The sequence below is a fragment of the Culex quinquefasciatus genome, chromosome 3 (genome assembly GCF_015732765.1).
Source record: "Culex quinquefasciatus strain JHB chromosome 3, VPISU_Cqui_1.0_pri_paternal, whole genome shotgun sequence".
Taxonomy (NCBI): Eukaryota; Metazoa; Arthropoda; class Insecta; order Diptera; family Culicidae; genus Culex; species Culex quinquefasciatus.
In genome coordinates this window covers 152,577,222-152,602,296 of record NC_051863.1, presented here as the reverse complement: position 1 = coordinate 152,602,296, position 25,075 = coordinate 152,577,222, and the positions used below count along the sequence as shown (strand labels likewise).

General features: G+C 44.8%; 4 protein-coding genes across 4 annotated transcripts; 2 read left to right on the top strand and 2 right to left on the bottom strand.

Annotated features, from left to right (window-relative positions):
• Positions 1-130: 130 nt before the first annotated feature.
• On the bottom strand, positions 131-1,443 carry LOC6048908 (cyclin-J). The gene is made up of 2 exons (XM_001865712.2): positions 1,258-1,443; positions 131-1,197 (listed from the first exon to the last, which is right to left on the bottom strand). The coding sequence occupies exons 1-2, from the start codon at positions 1,285-1,287 to the stop codon at positions 292-294; spliced, it is 936 nt and encodes a 311-aa protein (XP_001865747.2). The 5' UTR covers positions 1,288-1,443; the 3' UTR covers positions 131-291.
• A 2,892-nt stretch (positions 1,444-4,335) lies between these two features.
• Positions 4,336-11,679, top strand: LOC6050233 (centrosomal protein cep290; the record flags this gene model as incomplete). The annotated part of the gene is given in 10 exon segments (XM_038261281.1): positions 4,336-5,465; positions 5,523-5,678; positions 5,736-5,884; positions 5,887-7,658; positions 7,717-7,933; positions 7,989-8,383; positions 8,439-8,890; positions 8,892-9,879; positions 9,939-10,111; positions 10,884-11,679. Coding segments are annotated over 10 exon segments (6,048 nt in total), but the record flags the coding sequence as incomplete, so codon positions are not given.
• Positions 11,630-12,756, bottom strand: LOC6048905 (charged multivesicular body protein 5). Its single transcript, XM_001865710.2, is given in 4 exon segments — positions 11,630-12,154; positions 12,157-12,224; positions 12,285-12,436; positions 12,565-12,756. Coding segments are annotated over 4 exon segments (675 nt in total). The 5' UTR covers positions 12,634-12,756; the 3' UTR covers positions 11,630-11,768.
• A 3,952-nt stretch (positions 12,757-16,708) lies between these two features.
• Positions 16,709-23,710, top strand: LOC6048924 (probable E3 ubiquitin-protein ligase HERC4). The gene is given in 9 exon segments (XM_038262394.1): positions 16,709-16,958; positions 17,375-17,463; positions 18,861-19,047; positions 19,199-19,592; positions 19,646-20,060; positions 20,825-21,141; positions 21,143-22,426; positions 22,486-22,825; positions 22,886-23,710. Coding segments are annotated over 8 exon segments (3,159 nt in total). The 5' UTR covers positions 16,709-16,958; positions 17,375-17,394; the 3' UTR covers positions 23,039-23,710.
• Positions 23,711-25,075: the final 1,365 nt, after the last annotated feature.

Genomic DNA, 25,075 nt, shown 5'->3' with positions numbered 1-25,075 from the left:
GGTTTTTACTTGTTTTGTATTTTGTAGGTTGCTGAACTAAAGGACGAGCTCGAGCGGCTTGGCCAGGCTGAGCGGGAACTGCGAGAGGCGCAAGGTAATATTATCTTTTTTTTACAAATTTGGTCAAGAATAAACTTAGAAGCTGATGTTTATTGATACTTAAACAATGATTCGATCGAATCGGGCCGTTGTGTCAACACATGTATTAGCAGCATATTGGGTTACAGACTGTTAAAAAGCTAGTTTAACACAGTTAAACAGCACTAACAGATTGCAACGGTCTCACATCCTTCAATACTTCGTTCGCTTCACCTTCGTGTAACTCGCCATTTCGCCATCGTCGTCCGAATCGTCCGAGTCACAATCGATAGACAGCACACCGTCGCTTCCGTCCTCGTCCTCCTCGAAGCTCTCATCGAAATCGGACATAAACCCGGAATCCAGCGGACGTCGCTTCCGGCTGGCAGTTTCCTTGGTGATGAGCATCGCCCGCCAGTCCATCAGTTCCCGCGTCAAATTTTCGACTTCTTCCCACGGAAATCCGGTCATTTCGTGCATCGTTTCGTTCCACACAGACAGCACCGGGACGCACGACCTCGCGCAGGCCACACACGCCGCGGAAAGCAGCGAGGGCCGCACGTTCGTCATCTTGATGTCGGTCAGCGTAATGTCCAGAAACTCGAGGGCCAGCTCGATGGCGCGGGTGCGCCGTTGGTGAAACTGGAACTCACTCAACGGACCGCCAAAGTCCGCCGAATCGACAATGTACAGAAGCCAAAACTCGACGAAGGTGGCCGTCGTAGGGATGATGAGGTTCCAGTTGAAGAACTTCAGCAGGAGCACCTCGAGTACGGTGAAATCCGCGATCGGATATTGATTTTGGACCAGCTCGTTCAGCTTGGATAGCGATGGGACGCTCGGTTCGTTTTCTTCAATCTTGGCCGCCAGCAGAACGCACGTCAGGGCGACCAGATTGAGCCGGTTGTCGGAGATGTTGTGGTTGTCCATGAAGGCATCCAGCATGTACACGGCCAAATGGATCGTCGTGCGCCGCAGTTGCTCGTACTCGCCGACACTGCGGATAAAGTTGACCATGACCTCGCGGTACCGCAGCTGGGGCGAAGTGTACCGCATGGTCAGCCGGCACAGTTCCGAATCCTGCAGGATGTAGATGATGTCCTCGCTGTATTCCGTTTGCTAGCGCGAGAAGAGTGCCAAGTTAAAACACAGGACAAAATCACAACCAAATTCCAAAACCGTTGATATGTAGTTGCTGTAGCGTTCCATCGGTTCGGGGTTTCTTTTAAAGTTGCACTTATTAAAGATAAATTAAGTAAACTTAACATCTAAACTGGTGCTGATTCTCGCATGTTGCGTTTTTTCACCTCACAAGAATGTTCGCGCGATCGTTGACAACCGCGGAGGATGACAAAGTAAACACAACACGTTGACACAAACTTAACACTTTTATCGGGAAGTACTCTTTTAATTCGATTAAAATCAATGTGCGACACTCTTATGAGGAGTTGTGAACGTTGAATTTAATTATGACAAGACAAGAATTTTAAAATGGCACAGACTCAACAGATATATAACTGGAAAACTATGTGGATCAATCGGACCGCGCACTGAACTCACAATGCAGATATCGCCGGTTCGAATCCTGAGGCGGACGCAAACAATTCTAAGTGTAAATATAGGTATTCGGTGCCCTCTCCCCGTGCCATACCTTCACACTTAGGAGACCCGGTAGGCGGAGTCTTGTCACAAAAAGAACGATACACGCCTGTGGATCCGTGACGAAACCGCAAAGTTTAACCTATTCAGGCCTGATGGGTCATATTTGACTCAAAAATCAAAATTTCTAAAATTAGTCTATAATTTTCGTATGGTGATAGAAATTATTTTCCCATTTAATTTTCCCAATCAAAAAAAATTTATTTCAAAATTCTGGCCTGAAAGGGCTAAGAGGGCCACAATATGAGGCGTCACATCTATTCCGTTTTTTACAAGAGTCAAGAAACAACCCGAAGCGGATCAAGCTTTGGAATCATCTGGATCCAGTTAAATACACTTAACCCCCGGTGGCTGGTCATTTTTTGTTTGACACTTTTTAGTTTGTTCCCCGTTTTCTCAACTGATTAACAGTCTGGACCCGAAGCCCGATTTTTCTGTTACATTCTTATTGGAATTCCATACAAACCGATATAAACTGTAACGGGAATTGCAAGAACCGGGTCCTGACTATAAAGAAGCTGTTTTTTTCTGGTGACATTTAGTATTCTTGTAAACGAACGTGATTTTGATTCGAAGATTTTTTTAGCTGTGTTTTTTTAAAGGGTTTAAATGGATGACAACAATCATTTGTATGCATGTTTCTATTGTGAAATTGACACAGGAACACGAATATGATAAAATAAACACTCGAAAATGGGATCTAAGGGGTCTCCCGAGCAAAAATTTACAACCAAAAAATTCACTCAAAGATACAGTGTCTATCTAGTCGATATCTGGAAGGAACTATTTTTTATTTGAGTTTCAAAATTGTACTATTTTTAGGCTGTGGCTTCACTCTTCATTTTGCTGCATTTTTAAGCCCTTTCAGATGGATTTTAAGTTTTGAATTTTTTTTTAATTTTCCGTTAGCCACAGCTTTGTTGAGATTTTTGAAGTCTTTTAACCTTAAAATTTTGTATGTATATGCCCCACTGCCCATTGACCTAGAGTAGGGGAGAGTGGGGAGACTTGATCCCCTTTTTTTGTATCGCACATAACTCTGTTAATTTCTCACAAAACTATAAACTTTTTTGCTTGAATTGAAAGCTTAAACATTCATCTATGTTTGGCTAATAAGGGTATTTCATCAGATGAACTCTTTGAATCATGCCAAGCGTTTTAAAAAAATATTTTAAACCGGCATTTTCAAAGTGTTTGGGGTAATTTGATCCCCCTTTCAACATTTTGAAGAAATCTTAAGCAAAATGTTTCTTATTCATCCAAACTCTTAATTTTCTATAAGTTACAGCAATTTCACATAAAACCTGTACGTTTGTGTTCAAAATATAACAAGTTTAGTATGTAAAATATTTAAAAACATAAAATATTATTTTTTAGACCAAAATTAAGCATGTTTACAAAAGCTGGAAATTTTTGTTTACAAAACTTTTTTCGTTTGCCGTCCGCTGCGCTGCGTTCCTGCATGTATATTATAATTTTCATCTAAAATAGCAGGTTTGATTTGAGATATAAAATTTAATGTAATATGTGATCAACAAAAGATATCATATTATAAGAGCGTGTGAGAGAGAATACAAATTTGATGAACTAGTTCATCCATGAGTCGTCATCTGTTCTGATCGAAACCTAATTGCAAACGTTTTTCCCATACAAACTTTAAGCGATTGGAGGGAGGGGTTCCCGTGGTCAGAATGAGCTCAAATTTGGAATTTAGCCTAGTGATGGGTCAATCTTTGATTACAGGGGGTAGCCCCAAAAAAGACCGGATTTGGACCACCCTAATGCTTATCCATCTCGCTCTTAAGAATTTAAGAATGTAAGAATTTAAGAATTGGGTACTAAAGCCCTATGTCAATTTTTATGTACAACGGTAAAAAACACGATCAAAAACCATTTCTGATCACTTTTTTTCATTTTAATGCAAAATTTTTTTTTGACTAGACAACATTTTTTCGATAAATCAACTATGGTCCCCTTGGAACGAGCTGTCAAGTAGGAGCTTTTCTGTCAAGAAGGACCGCGAGGTTAATTTTTCAAAATTGATTTAAAAATCCATTTTAAACTCTTTGTGGTCGTACAAAGGGTCATTGTACTCAGAAAAATAAGCTTTATCGCTGTAAACAATAATATCAGCAATCTAAGCTTCATTTTAGGACCCAATTTAAGAATGTAAGAATTTAAGAATTTAAAAATTTAAGAATTTAAGAATTTAAGAATTTAAGAATTCAAGAATTCAAGAATTTAAGAATTTAAGAATTTAAGAATTTAGGAATTTAAGAATTTAAGAATTTAAGAATTTAAGAATTTAAGAATTTAAGAATTTAAGAATTTAAGAATTAAAGAATTTAAGAATTTAAGAATTTAAGAATTTAAAAATTTAAGAATTCAAGAATTTAAGAATTTAAGAGGAATTTAAGAATAATTTAAGAAGAATTTAAGAAGAATTTAAGAAGAATTTCAGAATTTCAGAATTTAAGAATTTAAGTATTTAAGAATTTAAGAACTTAAGAATTTAAGAATTTAAGAATATAAAATTTAAGAATTTAAGAATTTAAAAAAAATTAAGAATTTAGGAATTTTAGAATTTTAGAACTTATAAGAAAATCATATTTAAATTCACCAGATGCCTCAATACTGAACCAGCTGCAGGAGCAGCTCTTGGACCAACGGCGGCTCGTCGAAAAGCTGGAAACCGAGCGCCACTCGAACCGTGCTAAAATTAAGGAACTATCCGAACAAATCGTCCTGCTCCAGAAGAGGAACGCCGAAAGCAGTCACTTTGGTAGCGAGGGCGAAGACTCGCCGGATGCTCTGTCGGAGATTGACCGCCAGCAGGAGCTGTACAACAACATTAGCATGAAGAACAAGCACATCAAGCGACTGCTGCGAGACCTCGACGACCTGGAGAAGAGGAACCGCTTTCAGATCGATACGATCAACAGCTTGCAGGTGAGCTTGAACGACGCCACGAAAAACCTGACGACGCTGACGGACGAGTTTGAGGAGATGAAGGCCGTGTTGAAAGAACAGAAAGTGAAGATCGAGGAAGCGAACGAGAAGATTCAGAAGTCGGAGGAGCGGATCAGTGAGCTTGAAGAGGAGAAGACACGCTGCGAGGAAGACTTGGAGGACTTTTCGAAAAAGCTGGAAGATAGAACGATCCGTTGGAAGGAAGTTTTGGGAACGAAGCAAGCCGAACTGGAGGAAATCCAGGCAAAGTACGCGGAACTGCTGGATCGCTTCCCGGGGTATGATGTAGAAGCGGAAAGGAAGGAGTTTAAGAAGATGGCATCGCGCTTGCACGAGAAAGATGAGTTGATCGAGCAGCTCGAGCAGAAAATCACACTTCTATCACAGGAGATTTTAACATCTACCGAGCTGATGAATCGGATTTCGCAGGAGAAGGAAGTCGCCAGCAAGGAGACGGTGAAGGTGAGTAACTGTTGCGAGGGCAGCCGTCAACTGCTGGACAAAGCGAACAAACGGTGCAAAGAGCTGCAGGAAATGCTCGCCGGTGTCGAGGAAGATAATATGCTCAAGTCTCGCCAAGCGGTCGAAGCTATCGAAGCGCTGAGACGGTACGAAAGCGGCGAGGAAGGACTGGCAACGGCACTGAAGAAGATCAACCGGCTGCACGAGAAGGTCAACGTGCGGGACAAACAGATACGGGAGCTGGTGGCGGAGATCAACCTGGCGAACGAGATCGCGATGGAGAATGCTGTGTTGAGGTATTGATCATGGTGAAAGTAAGTGTTTTAGGAAGGTTATACAGTGAATCTTTTCAGAAAACGACTGGGAATCAGCGACGACGAAGCAATACCAACGCATTCCGTGCTGTCGAAGCAAAGAAAGATCGAGAAGGTGAACGAGCGGCTCGCACTGAAGCTGCGTGCATCGGAGGAGATGCGATTGCAGTTGAAGTTGGAAAAGAATGACTTGAAGTATTTTTTTAGGATTTTGTAGTAGAACTTATAACAATAAAGTGATGTTTGTTTCAGGAGAAAATTGTTTCAAATGTCTCAATCACTGAGCAGCCAAAGAAGCTCCGACAAAGAGAAGAATGATCAAGTGGAACCAAGCGCACAGGAAAGTGAAGCAAATAACGATCATGCGGATGCAGACGAGGTGTCAGGATCAGTACCGTTGACGATGTAAAGTTCTGTGAGAAATGTATGAAGCAGTACAACGTTCACGATAGTATGAAGTACTGCAAGGCGTGCATTTTTCGGCAAAGTTTCAGCTACTGCGACGGATGTATCAAGAAGCTGAAGGTCAATTTCAATAGCGAGGAGCAGTCGCTTCCACGGAGAGATAATGGTATGCTGGAGGAAGTGGAAAAGAAGTACGCTGCGGTGGTGGAAGAGAACGAAAACTTGCGCATAGGAATGCACGAGATCCTTCAGAAGCTGCGTGACTATGACGCAATGTCCAGCCAGATAACGATCGATACGTCAACGTTGGAGAGATTGCTGCATGCGCTGGACGCACGTAGTGTTAGTGGTTGGTATCATCCGGCGATGCGTCTACAGAACGAACTGCTGGCGACCAGAGAGCGCGAGTTGTTGCTGAAGGAACGCTTGAGCAAGCAGAGTACATCTCTGTCGATAGGAAGTCGAGACGATTCGGGGAATGTGTGCGATGATGACACGGCGGATATGGACCAGCAGATGGCGATTGTTGAGCCGACAGACTTCAGTGAGCAAGTTTTGTTAAAGTCAGTGGAGATTGATCGATTGAACGAAGTGATTGAAGAACTTAAGAATGAGCGAGATCGGTTGGTACAATCCAACGATGAACTCGCAGTGACGAAGCGGATGTACGAAGAACTGTTGCAGTTTACAAGATCAACTGATGATGAGAAGGACAGACTGCTGGTGGAAACACTGGACCGACTGAAGCACATTGAGTCGAACATCTGCGCATATCAACGAAAAATAGACTACCTCAAAGCTGAGAATGATAACCTGCACAACGCGATGCGGGTTATCAAGGTGGATCACTTGAACGTTCTTCACGGACTGAAGACGGAGCTTGCACGCAAGAGTAGTACGCTGAGGAAGATGGAATCACATTCGGAGTCGGTTGAGAAAAGTGGAAGCAGTTCAGAGTTGGATTCGATAGAGAGGTTGGAGGGAGAAATCGAACGGATGAAGCTGGAAACTGCAAATTTTTACACGATCTTCCTTAAGAACATTCAAGAAGTGGACAAGGAAAATATGATTGAACTGGAATATGATACATTGTCCAGGTTCGGCTTGGTAGATGCCAATTTAGCTATTGAGTTTATACCGAAGGAAGAGTTTAAGCGAACCAAGCATCAGCTACAATCAATTGAAGAGGACTTGAAGAGACAAACCACCAAGAACGGTCACCTGCAGGAACTGCTGAAAGTATCCCAGGAACAAATCCGTTCGCAGCAAACGCTGCTTTCGAAGTACGCTGACGAGGAGATCAGTCTGCGTCATTTGGTGGCCGACTTGCAGAGTTCTTCCAACGAGAAATATCTGCTGGCAAAGATTCAGAAAGAGCTAGATTTGGCTGTTGAACAAGTTGAGTTTCTGAAGCTGGATAATGCCAAAATGAAGCAGTCGCTAATGGAAGCTACCTTAGAACTGGAGAAGGCGAAGGAACAGCGAACGCTACAGGAGTTGGACTTTATCGATCGGCAGAAGGATAACAGCCTGAAGATCAAGTTTCTAACCAAGAGCGTAAGGATCCTTCATGACAACTACAACGCATTCACGCCAACGTACGCGGTAACGGACTTTGTGAAACAGTACGCAAACCTGTTGGAGCAGAAGAAAGACTTTGTTCGGGAGCGGTTCGAGAGCCTGAGTCGTAGTAGACACGAAGAGTACGAGCGACTGTTTAGCAAGCTGAAGGAGAATCTCGAGGGGAGTCAGATTCAGGATAAGATCAATGTGAGGGTTGAGTTTATTATATATAGTATAAACCTTAGTATACGTTTTGTACTTTTAGTTGATCAAGTTTGAAAGCCAGTGTGAGTATCTGACAAAACAGTTGATACTGGCGCAGGACCAGGTGGAACAGCTACAGGAAGAGAACTCAAACTTGAAACTGAAGAACGTTGAAAACACTCAGCACTGGGACACCATTGAGCTGATATTCAACGGTGAAGGAAAATCTACGAAACAAAAGGACAAGTACTTCGACAAGGAAGTTCAAGTATCAGTTGGTAAGTAATGGCGATTACAACAAACTTGAGATATTAATGAAGATTCTTTGAACAGAAATCGACCACAAGTGCATCAACACCATACCGATCATCGACGACAGTCTGGCGGAGAAGCCTCGGATGGCAACGCCTCCAGCTACGCGTAAAACCTCCGAAGCGGCCCAGATGACGGATGAAGAGCTTAGCGATCCAGTGTCGGCTCCACCGGTCACGGTAACGATCACGAGCGTACAGCAAAGGTCGCTGGAATCCCAGCTAAAGCAAGCTATGATGCTGGCGTCAACCAGAAGTGCCCTGCTGTTGGAAAACGAAAGTCGTCTAATGGCATGCCACGGCAGGATCAAACTGCTGGAGAAGACCTTGGAAGATAAGGAGGAGCAGCTGCGGAGGGAAAAGTCCGACAGGGTTGCGTCCGGCGGCTTAGACAAGCTGGACGACAATATTTTGAGCGTTAGTATGGTATGGTTTGTACGGAGATTAGTTTCTAGAACGATTTTTATTCCAGACGACAATCGGTTCGCTGCAGGGACTGCTGCTGGAGAAAGACACGACTCTGTCGAGGTATCAGGAATTGCTGCGAAACGAGCGCGAAGAACACTCGAAAGCATACGACGAGCACGTGGTTCAGATTAAGGCACTCAAGAAGGAAATCGACGAGCTGGAGCAGAAGGTGTACGACAAGCAGAAGCAAACGGACAACCTGCAGACACAGCTGCGGGATTTGAACGAGTATAAAATGCAGCAGGAGTCGGCTGCTGTCGAGCGGGAAGTTCAAGTGGTAGATAAACAATTAGAGAAGCCTGAACTGGTGTACACGGACAACATCATTGAGAACATTTATGAGATTGATCAGAAGAAGGAGGAGGAAATTGAGGCGTTGAAGGTTCAGGTTAAGGCAGTGGAGAACAAACTACGAAATGCAGAAGAGGAATTGAAGAAAGCACAAGTTCTAATGAGGAGAGTGTACTGAAGGAGAAGAGACTGGAACGAGTGCTGAGGAGAAAGAAGCGGAGATTGTGGCACTGAATGATAAGCTTGTAAGAGAACATGAAGACTACAAGGAACTGACGGAGAACGTGGCCAGTGCGCAGGAGATCGAACAGTTGCGCGAAATGCTAGAGGAGAAAGATCGTCACATTCAGGATTTAACGGAAACCCTCAGCCAATTCCACGATGATCAGCAAAAGTTCATGAACGATACGTCACTGCACTCAGCCGAGCAGGTTTCGCAGTTGAGTGCGGATCTCAACCGTAGCGAAGCGTCTAATCGTGTGCTCAAGACGCAGCTCGAAGCACTGAAGCGACAAATCTTGAGTGTTCAGCAGCGCGAAAAGCAATCTCGGGAGCTGGTGAAGACGTTGAAGAACCAACTGATCAAGCGTCCCGTCATTTCAATGAAGCCGGAGCGAACAACGACACCGCGCGAGGATCAGCTTGCGCGCAAGGTCCAACAGCTGGAGACGGAACTGCTGGACACGAAGGACGAGCTGCGCAAGCAAGTCAGCATCAACGAGAATCGACGCGCAAAGAACGCGGCAGAGCTGGATCTGTGGAACAAGCAGAAACGCTGGCAACAGATCGCCGAGAAGCTCAAGGCGCAGCTGAAGGAGCGCGAGATCGAGCTCGACAAGCTGAAAGTCCACTTCAACTCGGCCAAAGCAACCATCGGACGTTTGGAGCGTGAGAAGGCCCTGCTGGAAGGACGGGGTGCGGTTCGTGGAAGCAGCGGTGGATCGGGCACGAGTGCAAGATTCGTCGGATCCGACAGCAACAAATACACGACGGCGGAATCGCCGGATTCGTGTACGACTGAGAGTACCGGTTCCGACGATGCCTGTACCGAGCTGAACACGTTCGCCCAGAACAGCAAGGAGATTATCGAAGCGCTGAAGAGTCGGATCGAATCGCAGCAGCGGCGGATCATAGCGATGGAGTTGGAGCGGAAGGTGAGATTTCGTTCATCAAGCTTTGAGTGTGATCCTAACCGGATTTAATGTCTTGACAGGGCTCCAACACGATGACGCACGAGTTTGAGAAGCTACAGGAGAAGATATCTAGTTTGGAGGCGCAGAACATCCGGCTGGAAGCGAAGACGCTGCAGCTGCAGCTCGACAACGATATGCTGCGTAAAAGCGACGAATCGGAGCGGATGAGGGGTCAGATGAAGCATCTCGAGGAGTGAGTATTTAAACATTTTTTTTTTTCAATTATGGTCATATCTTACAAACTAGAAAGATGAAGATATTCTTCATAAAATGAGCACTCACTGCAAACAAACTTAAACATTTCGATTAATAATCTCATCTAAAAAGAAGAAATCTCGAGTCAAAAATAAAAAAAAAAACTGTATAATTGGGTCCTAAACTTCGTGGCCTTTCTTGACAGAAAAGGTCCTACTTGACAGCTCGTTCCATGAGCTTTGGGAGCCTATTATCATCACATTTTTGTCAAACTTTCTAATGAATAATTTTAGAAAGTTAAATTATCGAGGTCCTATAAGCTATTGTGTTTTATATCTGTAGCTTTTTTAAAAAAGGTCCAATAAACCAAAATTCCAGTTTTTGCTTTTTGGGTGTTTTTAAAACCGCCTTGGGTGTTAAATAACACCCAAAAAGCAAAAACTGAAAATTTGGTTTATCGGACCTTTAAAAAAAAACTCCAAATATGTTTATTGAACCTAATTTAACAAAAAGATTGTCTCATCTGTTAAGTCTGTGGTCATGTTGATCATATCGTACACGTTAAAGTAAATATGTAAAGTGTGTTGATATTACTCAAAATTCGATTCGATTTGAATGATAATCATTCGTTGGAGCCAGGCTCACAGTGTAATGTTTACCACAAACATGATTCTTTGAAATGAATTGAAAATGTTCAGAAATATAACGCTCTGATTTTTTTTAATTTTCAAATTTAAAAATAATCAAAAAATATTCCTTTATTTTCACAGCTACATCCAAATCCTAAAGGACGAGTTGGCCAAACCCGCCCAGCCGGCCTCCATCCCCCAGACAATCAACGTAGAGTGCCAACGATGTGCTCGGGCGGCAACCAGCGGCGGCGAAATTTCCGATTACAGCTCCAAACTCGAGCAAACCGTAATCGCCCTTCGGAGGGTCGTCGAAAAGCTCAAGGTCGAGAACAAGCAACTTCGCGACGGGAGACCCGGAAGCAGTGGCACCACCGCTTCCTCGCGGGATAGCTCTAAATCCGGGTCGCCCTCGAAGGAAGGCTACGATCGGCTGAAAAAAGACCACGAGAAGCTGCAGCAAAGCTACACGGAAGCGCTGAACCGCGTTGCGGCACTGCAAGTCGAGGTGGAGCTGCTTTCGAGTGCCAACTGTCCGCGCTGCAGCGAAGGGGAAAAGGGACGGAGGGACGAGGGTGAGCAGGACAACGAGTTGGAGCGGACGCTGGAGAAGAAGACGCAACTGTTGGAGAAGGCCAAGATTTTGCTGACGCGGGCAGCCGCCAAGGAGCGGTACTTGAAGGAGCAGATTGCGCTGCTGAGAAGGAAATGTTCAGATTTGCAGAACGTACCTGTTATCGATGAGATCAGCGAGTAGCGACGATGAGGATGACACTGCCAACAAATTTGAATTTTCACATTTTTTTGTATGTTTTGTGTGCGTTTTTTTGTTGGGTTTGTTCACTCTTTTTTTCCTGCCACAGCCACTGAAGAAAAGGCACTTTCTCACTTTAAGGTGATTGCAAATACACGAGTACATGTTAGGAGTAACTTAAACGAAAATCAAGCGTGCAGAGTTATTTCTTCACATATCGCAAGCCTTAATTTAGAACGAAACAGAAAACTCAAAAGCGGTAAAACGAACGATTAGGTAGACTTGACTTGGGCCGGAATCTGGGGCAAACCGAACTCGTCCACCAAAATTCCGTCCTTGTTGGTGACGCTGTCCGCGCCCGGTTCCTTATCCGGGGCAGCCGGAGCCTTCACCACGTCGTCCAGATAGCTGGTGTCGTCGTCCAGCGCGATCTCATCGCCGAGCGCGTCCAGCTCCGCCTGCAGCTCGTCGTCGTCAATTTCCGGCATGCCGTAGGCGCGGCCCATCGCGTCCTGCACCTCTTCGGCCTGCTCCAGCATATCGGCCATGTCGTCCTGGATGTCCTCGATCTCTTCGATGTTGATCTTTTTGAACTCTTTCTTCATCGACTTCATGCCGTCCTTCATGGCCGCGACCGTCGCGTGGGTGTCCTTGAGGTCTGCGCCGCGAAATTGGCCTGTTCCATATTGTACGACTGGTTGCGCAGGTTCTCCACCTGGCTCTCGTACCTACGGGGAAAATATACGTTTAAGACATTTTTATTCAATCTTCTGTATCACAATACTCACTGCTTTCGCTGCTTCAGCACCCGCAGCGCCTTGGCCTTGACGGCGTTCTTGGCCGGGCCCTCGCGCATTTTGGCCATCTGGTCCTTGTACTTCCGCAGCTCGGCATCGAGCGTTTTGACCTTGCTGTCGATCGTATCGGCGCGCGCATCGACCTGGAAGAATCAAATTGAGTCAATTAATTTCCCCTCCAAGGACAGCTGCACGAAACAATAAATTTTGGGATGAGTCATACTGGGGCAGAGATTGCGTTTTAAATATTTAAAATTATCACGCTGCTTACACCCTGAATACAGTCGTTGATGCTTGGGCCGGGCTCTTTGGGTTTGGATTTGCCAAATAGACGGTTCATTTTGTTAAATTTTCTCCAAATATCACTTGAAAATGCTTAAAATGTTGAACGATGAAAATTTTCCACACAAAGTTTTGTTTACTTCTGTTTTGCGTTTCAGCTGTCAGAGAAAAACGCACAATGAAAAAAAGACACGTTCAGGAAGAAACTAGCCATTTACTCACCGTTAGAGTAATGTGCACGTTAATTTGTGTTACCGGTTTCGATTTTCTTATTCTACATAAAATTAAGTTTTGCTGTGATTAACAGAGCAGCGAGTCAGACGTGCGTCCCTCCAACACCAAATAAGTGCTAAAAAGTGCAAAAAATGCCTCACTGCAAGAAAAAGAGGCGGTCCTCACCAGCAGGATCGGCAGATTTGAAGAAGCTAAAGAATGCCGAAGCGCTACCTGCAAAGCCAGGCAGTTTGAGCAAGGACGCTCAAATTTTTTCTGGAAACCAGTTCACTACCCTCCCTGTGGACGTGAGCGAGAAGGAAGAATTTGAACGACGGGAAAAGTTGCCACCCATTTTTGTGAAAACATCGTCATCGGATTCGGTGCGAAAGTGGCTGACTGTATTTATCAAATCTGGTGCTTTACGAGCTTCCATTCGCTTGTGTGCTGATGGACTCAAAATTCTGCTACTTCTTGAATACTACAGCCATGACGATCCAGGTAAACGCCCCATAAAACAGGTCCTCCGAGGCCTGCACGACATGGATGTGAATGTGCTAAAAGAAGAGCTCAAATCTCTGAAGTTGAACGTGATCGAAGTCTTCAAGATGACGAGACACAACAAAGACATCAAGTATCGTGATCAACTGACCTGGTTCATCTCGAGAAAGGATCGACAACGCCGTCTGAGCTGAAGGCAGTTCGAGCAATTTTCCACATCATCGTGACTTAGGACCGTTATCGTCCAGTGCACCGTGACGTGACACAATGTTCAAACTGCTGCAGTTTGGACATGGTGGAAGGAACTGTTCCATCAAGAGTCGTTGTGCAACCTGCGGAGGTGAGCACAAAACTCAAGCTTGCAACACAATCAACGAGAACATCGAAGCCAAATGCTTCAATTGCGGTGGCGACCATTCTACCAGAATCGAAACTGCCCAAAACGAGCTGAGTTTGTAAAAATTCGGCAGCAAGCGACGACGAGGCACCAACCAAATCGTCGCAAAACACCACCAACTTTCACGGACGTATATTTTCCTGCTTTGGCGTCGCCAGGAGCGGGATCTGCTCGAGTGGTTCCAAATCTGCAGCCATTGCCGTTGAATCAGCGGCCAAAAGTTGCAGAGACTACAACACCTCCAGGTTTCAGTCAGCAACCGAGGGAAAAACAACCAGCAAAAGTTGAAGACGGATGAAGGCAGTAGTGACCTGTTTTCCCCACAAGAACTTCTGAACATTTTCATCGAGATGACAACAACACTGCGTGGGTGCAAAACTCGCCAGGAACAAGTAAGAACGCTTGGAGGATTTATCTTAAAATACTGTTCGTAGTTTACTCGTTCTAATGATTTTGAATAATTCAATGAATTAACTTTTTTTTGGTTTTAACGTAGGATTAGTTGTTAAAGTGATTTTTTTCTTTTTTACCCAAATTTATAAGGCTTTCTAGGCCCAGTGAAAAAAATATAATTTAACTCAAAAATGACGAACTCCTCGTCACAGTGTCCTGATGCAAACAATAGAGTTATCTACGTGCGCATGTATTGCGTGTACGTACACGAAAAAGATTGAGGTTAAATTTTGTCTGGCCAGCAAAATCAAATGGTGCGCTAGTGTGTGTACGCGAAACGTCATAAAGCTCTATGATCGAGCTGTAGCTGTCACAGCCCTGCGAAGTATGTTGTCTGACATATCGGGCAGCCAGTCAAAAAAACCAGCTAGAAGTCGCCTGACAAAAAACTTTTGCTAGAAAGAGATAGGAAACCTGATGCAAACAAACGTCCAGCTGTCATGTAAACATACTTTCAATGTGTTGGTTAATTTGTGACTAGAAAGTTTTATCCGATTCAATGCAAAAATGTAAAACAATTTGAATTAAATAAATGAATGTGAACAGTTAATAATAAAACGAAAAATACAACAAAGATGAAGAGTATTTAGCCATACGACTTAGAATGTAAATGAAATGTAATTACAGTCGACTCTCTGGTTGTCAATATCCAAGGGACCGTCGAGGAAGAGAATCATCAGTTTACAGAACGATGCAAAACTGATGCAAAATGAAGACTCGATTGAAAATATTTTTTTCTTGATACCCAGCTATGGGAGAGAATCATGGCAACGTCCATCAAACAAAAATAAACTAATGTAAAATACCCTTCATAGCTTCGTTTCACCAAGAAAATGTCTATGCAAGCCATGAGAAAGTGAAATTATTGACAACCGGAAGAGATTTTAAAGCAAACAGAATCCAAGGGACCGTTGAGGAAGAGATCCTTCAAGCAAGGGAAAATATCGAGGAATGAAGATAATTGAAGTATGCAGATTGAAGGGACTGAAGAATTCATCGATAGATGGGTCAATATTGATATCGAGAAGATCGACAGCCAGAGAGTCGACTGTATTATAAGAAAGTTCAATAAAGACATATCTTATTTAAAAAAAATAACCCAACGAACAATCTTTTTAAATTTAGATTATTTTTTCTTTGTGTGTAGAATTTTCAAATGTTTGAATATTAATGTTGTTACAGTCGGCACTCTGGCTGTCGATCTTCTCGATATCAATATTGTGGTTTCGGAAATAAATCGAATTTTTGCGGCGACTTCTCCGACACTACGCTTCGCAAACTTATCAACTTCATTTCTGAGTGTAACGATATGTTGTGCTGAAACGTCACTGACAACATTTTGTCGCTCTGGCACCAAATCGAAACGAGCGATTTCAACTCTCGCCGCACTTTTTCTCTCCGAATTTTTTTGCAAAATAAATAGCATCAGTGCTTGCGTGTTGCCGTCGGATGTTTTGGATGATAATGATGGGCATTTTTGTCGATAAAAATAGTACATATTTTTTTTGTTTTTTTATTAAATAAACAAAAAAAATGTTTCATCCCTCGACACAAAATTTCGACAGTCAAAACAACATGGAGGAATCATAACAAACTTGGCTACACTCTGATCGGGTAATACCAAATAAAGCTTGGCAGAAAAAGGCGGAGAGAAAAAGTGCGGCGAGAGTAGAAATCGCTCGATTCGGTTTAGTGCCAGAGCGACAATATTACTCCATGTACCGATGAATTCTTCAGTCCCTTCAAACTGCATACTTTGATTGTCTTTATTCCTCGATATTTTCTCTTGCTTGAAGGATCTCTTTCTCGACGGTCCCTTGTATTCTATTTGCTTTAAACATCTATTCTGGTTGTCAATAATTTCACGTTCTCATGGCTTGAATAGACATTTTTCTTTGAGAAACGAAGCTTTGAAGGGTGTTTGACATTTCTTTGTTTTTGTTTGCTGGACGTTGCCATAATTCGCTCCCATAGCTGGTCAGCAAGAAAAAATAAATTTCCATCGAGTCTTCATTTTGTATCGTTCTGTAAACTGATGCTTCTCTTCCTCGACGGTCCCTAGGATATTGACAACCAGAGAGTCGACTGTATTATGTTATTATTTCTTTAATTTTTCACAGAGATAAAGCTTTTTTTATACCCTGAAAAAACATGAATTTAAACATGAAAAAAATCAAGCAACAAGTTGATTGAACTCCCTATCTATTTTAAAAATGGAACGAAGGAAAAATCTTTGAAAAAATAAACAAAGATATTAATTTGGGTACTAATGCCTTATGTCAATTTTTATGTACAACGGTAAAAAAAACACGATTAAAAACTATTTATGATCACAAAAAAACTAATTGAAAATCCATTAAATTTTTAAATCCTTTGCTTTATTGTTGTGAACAATAATATCACAAATTTAAGCTTAATTTTAGGACCCAATTGTATGAATCGTCAATTTAATGCTGCGTGTACGCTCACATTGATTCAGCACCAAAAAGAGTTTATTCGCATGAAAAGTGACCCTTTTTTCACAAACGTACAACGCGCTGACAACAACTGCGCGATTGTTGCATCAGCTGTCAAAGCAACGAAACTTCTTTTCTTTCTGCTTCATTTCTCGCAAATTTTGCTTTAGTCACCGATTCGCGTTTCACCCTCCCGTCACGAATTAGGTAGCTTTGGATTAATTGATTAAATTAGTTTGCCTGGTGAAAATTGTCACGCGTAATTGACTGCTAGTCGCAACCGGACCGTGCACTTCTGTCGGGAGAGACAAAATTAATCGTTGAACGGCGAATGACACCGAAATTTGGGCCAGATTAACGACGGTAGGTTTTTGCGAAAATCTTCCCCGCGGGCATCAAAACAAGCACGCAGTTATTCGGGATGGTTCTAGAATCAACGACCGATTAAAGTTGTCTGCGGATGAGATAGTTTGGGCTTAAATTGTGAAGTTGGAAGTTAATTGGTTGGCTTCCAGGTGTAGGTTTATCGATTTTCTTTTTAATTTTCAATATTGACACAATCGGGGCCACCTGTCGGAAGGGTGTCGCTAAAACCTAAAAGCTATCAAGCCGCAAATATGTTGCGAAATGTTGTTCGTGTGTTTGTGGGTTTCGATAACACACGAGATGATTCTTATCTAAAAGCAAAAACCACAATCAACAGAGCACGACAAAAAAAAATGTTCTAGAAGTTAAGTGGGTTGAGTAAGTTAACAGTGATTCTTCTCTGTATTTTGCAGACGCAGACGGTAGAAGCAGGATGGCCCTTTACTGCTGGGGCAGCACGGTCCACGGCGAGCTCGGCCTGGGCGGAATCGAGGAAGAGCAGGTGAGAACCAATTCATCAAGTACCCATCCTAATAGGTAGCGAACGACCAAGAAATTGAATGGAAACTCGGCTCTTGGAACTGCAGGTCTCTTTTTGGGTTTCGAATTCGATGTTGTGACACTGCAGCAGGTGGTGGATTGGCCAGGTTAGCTGACAAATTTTAGGTTTTTCTTGAGCAGCGGCATGCTCGCATGCACAAGAGGAGTGGTACGACGGCGGACTGCGGCAGGATGTGCAAATCAGCGCTTGATTCGTAAGGAGAAAATGTTTTGACCGACAACAGACCCAGAAATGGCCTACACAACGAAAACGATCAGCGCTGCATTGACTCGCAGCCTACCGTAGAATGTTAGTCAGAAGCACCTATTTCCCTCGAAAGGACATTCACTAAGCCACCTGGACAGCACCTGATCAACGGACAAAAACGCAAATCGACCACATCCTGATAGACGGCCGATTCTTCTCGGACGTAACGCACGTGCGCACCTTTCGCGGTGCGAATATTGACTCGGAACACTAACTAGTTGGAGTTGACATGCGCTCAAAGCTGTCGACGGTGTTCAACCACCGCCGAAGACGGCGGACCCTCCGGTAAGGTGGCCCACAGTTACGCGCAGCAGCTGGAAGCAAATCTGCCAGGGGAGGACGAGGATGGTTGGAGCCGTATTCGCTCAGCCATCGGCAGTGCGACGGAAGCCACACTGAGTAGTGCGGTCCAAGTCAGTCGAAACGATTGGTACGACGACGAGTGCCAACGGATTAGCGCTGAGAAGAAAGCAGCTTACGACAGGAAGCTGCACAAGGCGACCAGAGGGAACGTGGAACGATACCGGCAGGCTCGGAATCGGCAGGTCGTGGTCTTCAAGCTTCGCAAGAAGACCGAACTTGCGCGGAAATGGAGCAGCTATTCCGAGCTAACGAAACGCGGAAGTTTTACGAAAAGGTGAACCGGTCCCACAAAGGCTTCGTGTCGCGAGTCGACGTGTGCAGAGCACGGAGCGCCCGCAGCGGATGAACAGTTCCAAGCACCTGATCCGGAGACGACGAAGAGGGAGATCAGTATGTTAAAGGACAACGGAGCGGCCGGCAAGGATCGGTTACCCAGTGAGAACTTCAAATATGGAGGAGAGAAACTGGCGCTTTACAGTCGACTACAAGCAGCAATAGCAGATTATGCACGAGTACGGATTGCCGGACAAACTGACTCGACGATCAAGGCTACCTTGGATGATGCTTCAGGAGAGTTGGCGGAACCATCTCTTCGGCATGGTGATGGCATCGATACAAGTGACGCTTTAACTAACACTTAATGTGTTTTTTTTTTGTTGAAATCTGTTGAAGTTCTGTTCTGTTCGGAATACATTCATCCTACATTGGCTACTCCTTTCCAATTCCAGGTCATGACGCCGCGTGAAATGGACTGGAGCCAGGCGGCGAACGTGCAGCAGGCCGCCTGCGGGGGCTCCCACACGCTGCTGCTGACCAAGGACGGCAAGCTGTACACGTGCGGCAACAACGACCACGGCCAGCTCGGCCACGACACCAACAACTTACCGAACAAGCGGCCACGTATGTCTCAGTTTAGTATGTGACACTTTTGGCGCCCCAACTTCACACTTTCTCTTCTTTTTACTCACCCCCTTTTAGTGTAGCTTTCGGTCTTTTAACACTTTTAAGGAAATGTAACGACTCCCCCGAGGGTAGCTCGATTAATCGCGTTCTCTTTTCAATTCAGAATTCATCAGTGCGCTGGAGAACTACATCGTAACGCAGGTCAGCTGCGGGCTGTCCCACTCGCTGGCCCTCACCAACTGGGGCCAGCTGTTCAGCTGGGGATCGAACGCGACCGGCCAGCTGGGCCATGATCTGGACATGGTGAGCTACCCGGCCCCGCGGATGATCAAATCGATCGCAACGAAGACGGTGGTCCAGATCAGCTGCGGTCATTCACACTGCCTGGCTCTCACCAACAGTGGCGAGCTGTTCGCGTGGGGTGCCAACGAGTACGGTCAGCTGGGCCTGGGGACCACCGGTAAGAAGGTCCCAACGGCTACGCTCGTCAAATCGCTGGCCGGCATTCCGATTGCATTTATCGCCTGCGGCGGAAATCACAGCTTTGCCGTTTCCAAGTGAGTTCTTTCGAATAACATCAATCACAAGTTCAAACGTTGTCTCCGCCTAGATCTGGCGCCATCTTCGGCTGGGGCAAGAACACCTTTGGCCAGCTCGGCCTGAACGATCTCGACTCGCGGTGCTATCCGACGCAGCTGAAAACGCTGCGAAGTTTAGGCGTGCGGTACATCAGCTGCGGGGACGACTTCTCCGTGTTTCTAACGCAGGAAGGCGGAGTGTTCACCTGTGGGTTGGGTACCTTTGGACAGCTGGGCCATGGGACGCACGGTAACGAGATACTGCCGCGGATGGTGTTCGAGCTGATGGGCAGCAAGATTACGCAGATCGCGTGCGGACGGAAGCACACGCTGGCGTTCGTGCCGTCGCGCGGCAAGGTGTACGGGTTCGGGCTGGGAGGAGTCGGCCAGCTGGGCGTGGGATCGAGCGTGAGCTTCAACACGCCGCAGATCGTGCGGGGACCGTGGGTGAGTAATTGGATTTTGGTGTAGCGATTGGTGACCAGTGGGTGGGTAGTGTTCGATATCGGTGGGGTTGATATCGTGGTCAGGCAAGAAACACAACCCATACATACTGCACACATCGACTTCCGACGTCACTACGTTCGAGATTCCCTGGAACAAGGAAGCTGGAGTACGTGAGCACGGACTACCAGATTGAAAGTGATCTCAGAAAGCCGCTGCTGGAAGGAAGGAACTAAGAAACGTCATCTTTAAATGCTGATACCGCTTAAGCTGAAAAAACAGTGCGGTTACTGAAGGATTGTGCTGGAATTGGAAATGTCACAAAACGGGTCATAATGTTTGCTTTGGAAGTGGTTGCAGTAGATCTGTTGGATATAGTGAACAGATTTGTCAGATGGCGTTCATTGACCGAACTGGTGTGCTGCTTAAACATGCGTGTAAATTGGCGCTGAAACTCCTGTTGCTGAAGTGGGAGCAGGGCATTGTAGTAGACCTTCATTATCGGTTCACATGTGCATGGGATCTTTTTGGGTCGCACATGATAACTCTGATCAAAAGTAACGTGAACCATAAACGGAAGTGGAGTTAGGATTACAGGACACTCTCAAAACACGAACTACTAACTTATAGCTGTACCAAGACATACGACGAACTACGGACACCACAAACTTGACGCCTAGTGTGTAGTAAATTTGTAGAGTATCGTTGCTTAGTTCAGTACGTTTCGCGAAAGGGATAATAACGGCGCGAAGTTTGAATCGTTCCAGATCGATGCGGCCCAGTCGACGCTGATCGTCGGCAAGATCTTCTCCGGCGGAGACCGGTGCTTCGTGTCGTTGCTCAGCGATGCGAGCGCCGGTGAGGCGTGCGGTTCGGCTGACTTCCGCCTCTACAGCCCGGACACGCAAATCATGTCGTTGACGGCCGACGCGAGTCGGGAGTTGGCCGCGGTGCAGGCCGAGCAGACGCTGGACATGGACCTGATATCGCTGGTGGAGACGGTGTTCAAGAGTTTGGCGTGTTTCAACGCGTCTTGGTTGTTGCCGAATTACGAACACTTTTGCTGCACTTCGAAGCATCCGGGGTCGATGTGGGGCGGCCGAGGAGGCGTTCGAGTGCATCCGGAAGATCGAGCATGACACGCTGAAGCAGTTGATTTGGGAGGCGATATCGACGGAGTTGTTGAGTTCGCTGGTTGCGTCGCCGGCGGACGTGGAGACGTTGAGGGTGTATCTAACGCTGCCAATGTATCACGAGTTTATAAATGCTAAGAACTACGCCAAGTTGCATTCGCCGTTCAGCCAAGCGGTTCAGAGCCTGCAGAAGATTCCGCTGAAGATTGTGACGCAGTGGTGGTCGAACCAGACGAAGGAGTACTTTGAGCGGTTGTTGGAGAATTTTAAGAATGTGGTGCTGTACATAATGGAGTTCAAGTTCCCGAAGGTGGTCGGTGGGGACACGCGGCAGGAGATCCGGTACGAGCCGAACCTGGCCGCGATGCTGAATCTAATGGCTATGCTGTACAAAATCAACCATACCCTGCGAATCGAAAAGCTGCCTTACGAACAATTTCACGTCAACGAGATCGACGACATGTTCGACATCCGGTTGGACTACGTGCGGTGGGTGTCGGACACCAACGGGACGTACTTTTCGCTGTGCAATTACCCGTTTGTGTTCAACGCGGCGGCCAAAACGCTGCTTCTGCAGACGGATCAGTCGCTCCAGATGCATCAGGCCATGCAGAGCTCGGTCAACCAGACGGGCATTCTGGCGATGTTCCTTCCCGAGGTACAGACCATTGCGCAGTACATTGTGCTGAACGTGACGCGGGAAAACATCGTCCAGGACACGATCCGTGAGCTGGCACAGTACACGGCGAACGACTTGAAGAAACCGATCAAGATTCGGTTTCACGGCGAGGAAGCCGAAGACGCGGGTGGAGTGCGGAAGGAGTTCTTCATGCTGCTGTTGAGGGACATTCTCGACCCCAAGTACGGCATGTTCAAGACGTTCGAGGACAGCCAATCGATTTGGTTCACCGAAGATTACTTCGAGAACGAGGACGCCATGTTTGCGCTGATTGGAATCCTGTGCGGGCTGGCGATCTACAACTTTACCATCATCAACCTTCCGTTCCCGCTGGCACTGTACAAGAAACTGCTCGGCGAGGAGGTTGACATTAAAGATCTGCGCGATCTTTCGCCCATGATGGCGCAATCGATGCAGGCCATCCTGGACTACGCCGAGTCGGACCTGGAGGAGGTGTTCGATTTGACGTTCTCCACGACGCGGGACTACTTTGGCGAGATGCAGACGATCGAGCTGAAGCCGGGCGGCGAGCGGATAAGAGTCACTCAGGATAACAAGTAGGTTACTGCACACACGTGTAAACCAAACTCATTGCTAACATCCCCTTACCTTCCAGACAAGAGTTCGTCCAGCTGTACATCGACTACGTGCTGAACAAGTCCGTCGAGAAGTCGTTCAACCAGTTCCGGTTCGGCTTCATGAAGGTGTGCGGCGGCCGCGTCCTCAAGCTCTTCAAGGCGCACGAGCTGATGGCGGTCATCATCGGCAACCAGGAGTACGACTGGATCGCGCTGGAGGAGAACGCCGAGTACAAGAACGGCTACCAGTCCGGCGATCTGCAGATTCGCTGGTTCTGGGAAGTCTTCCACGAGCTACCCCTGGAGGAGAAGAAAAAGTTCCTGCTTTTCCTCACCGGCTGTGACCGCATCCCGATTCAGGGCATGAAGGCGATCAAGGTAAGATCTTCCCACATCAATTTCTACCCCGTGATGAAACCTCCAAACTCTTGCCGGTAGATCTTCATCCAGCCCACCCCGGACGACAAGTTCCTGCCGGTGGCGCACACCTGCTTCAACCTGCTGGACCTGCCGCGGTACTCGACGAAGGAGAAGCTGCGCTACAAGCTGCTGCAAGCGATCCAGCAAACGCAGGGCTTCAGTCTGGTGTAATGCGTGAGCCAAATCTCACACGGACGTGATTTTGCGTTGCTTACGAGACTAAAATCTGAACAAAATTGTAAGTAAAATATATGGGCATGAAAGGCTTTCGTGAAAAGCAAAAAAAAAAAAAAATTACAAAATTGCAGCCAAGTGCAAGCTTTTCTCACGCCATCGATGTATGCAAGCTTTAACCAATTATAGCGGTAGTGTTTGGTAAGGTTGGGTGGGTTGTGTAACGATTAAAAAAAAAAATAATTAACGACTGAAATTTCCCGCTCCACCTTCTCACTCTTATAGGTAAGAACCGGCGTAGGCATGAAGAAGTCAATTATAAAGTTTTACTGTAGAGATTGTTTCTTTGATTTGTTGCAAAAATGAGCCTTCTTGGAACCTTTTTGAACTATTGACAAACTAAAAAAAAAAATTTATGAACTGGAATGTTGGTAATTAACAAAGTCGAATGCCTAATTTCTTGAATTATTAATTTTCAAACGACATGATGTTTCCGCCCGGGGTGGTTCGGTTAGAATACCTCAACTGATCAAGAACACACCATTTTGCGATGCAGTTGTTGATTAGTTGTGTAATTAAGATAGAAGGTTTATCAAATGAGTTGTTTGTTAGAGTCAGTTATACTATAACACGATACAAAATAAAACGCTTATTTTTTATTTCACACGATTTGGTTGCAGTTGGTCAAGTAAAACATATTCGAAAATCCCTACTCTAATTTAGCTGTTCCGTTGAATCGTTTCATAATTTTTATTTTCGCCGTTAAAAAAAATATGTTTGATGAAGTAGTAATATGAGTAGTTTCCTACAAGTTCGCATTATTTTTAATTTTGATTTCTTTTTTATTAGGATGAAACACTGTACATGGATTCCATATTTCAAAAGATGTCATTAAGTTCAGCGACCCCAAATTAGTTAAATTTGATTGGTCACAAGCCTGTTAGACTGTCTGCAGCGCGAAGTTTTATAATTGTTTCAAATTGCGAGCAGTTTTAAATTTTTAGAACTGGAGGAAATGAAACTAGAACACGGTGCTCGCAACGCGCTGATCTATATGTTGTTTCAAAAAAATGCTTTTAATTGTGTGCGTATGATTATCAACACAGCATCATAGTGTGTGTGTAAGAATACGTGGATATCTCTATATATGATTTTTTTTGAAACTGAGTTCTATTCCAGTTCCAAATCGTCTCACGTTTGAAACAAACTCGTCGAGCAGTTTTATTCCGGTTTCAAAATACTGCTCGAAAAATAAAACTGCAACTCCGCGTTGCGGGTGGTCTGTTTCAGTTCTATTTGAAAAATGAAACAGCTAGAACAAAGTAGAGCCGCGTTGCAACCAGTCTTACATGTTGTTTAAAAATACTTGAAGATTCTCTCTTCGCCATATTGGACGCCATCTTGGATAACACACTCCTGGGTCGCCGTGACCGATTTTCATGGTCATATTCGGGTTCAGCGACCCCAAATTAGTTAAATTTGATCGGTCACAAGCCTGTTGTTTAACCCTCTAACGCCCAGAGCTGTGTGCTTATCGTAAAAATAGTAAATGGCTTAATTTTGGTACAATAATGCAGGAAATACTTTACTTTGACCCACAAACATCGAATTGGGGCAAAAAAGTAGAATTTGAAGTGGTGCACCAGAGCACCATCAGGAAGATGAGCAACTTTTTCTTAACCACAAAATCTCGTTTTCTTCAAATCTATTGGTTCATTTGTTTGAAAACGCTTCGAAATGTGTTAAAAACTACTTATTCTTTGCTGTAAGACCATAATTCTGAAGTATTAACTACAAATTATAAAATCTCTGCATTTTCAGGTTTCTTTGATTGGCTCATTCAAAACCCACAAACAACCATTTTCATGAAAAATGAGGAAAATAATAAAACTATCGGTCTAATAACAATGTTTTGTCTTGTTTATAAATAGTCAAAACGTTTATAAACTTTTGTTTTGATAAAAAAAAATGCTTTTTCTGTAATTTAGAAAAAAGTGCTCCTGAATATTTAGTTGCTCATATGCCTAGGTGGTG

Coding starts and splice junctions, on each gene's coding strand:
- LOC6048908 (XM_001865712.2), bottom strand. CDS start 1,287: ATGGAACGCTACAGCAACTACATATCAACG. Junction 1,198..1,257: donor ACAGCAACTACATATCAACG/GTTTTGGAATTT, acceptor TTCTCGCGCTAG/CAAACGGAATACAGCGAGGA.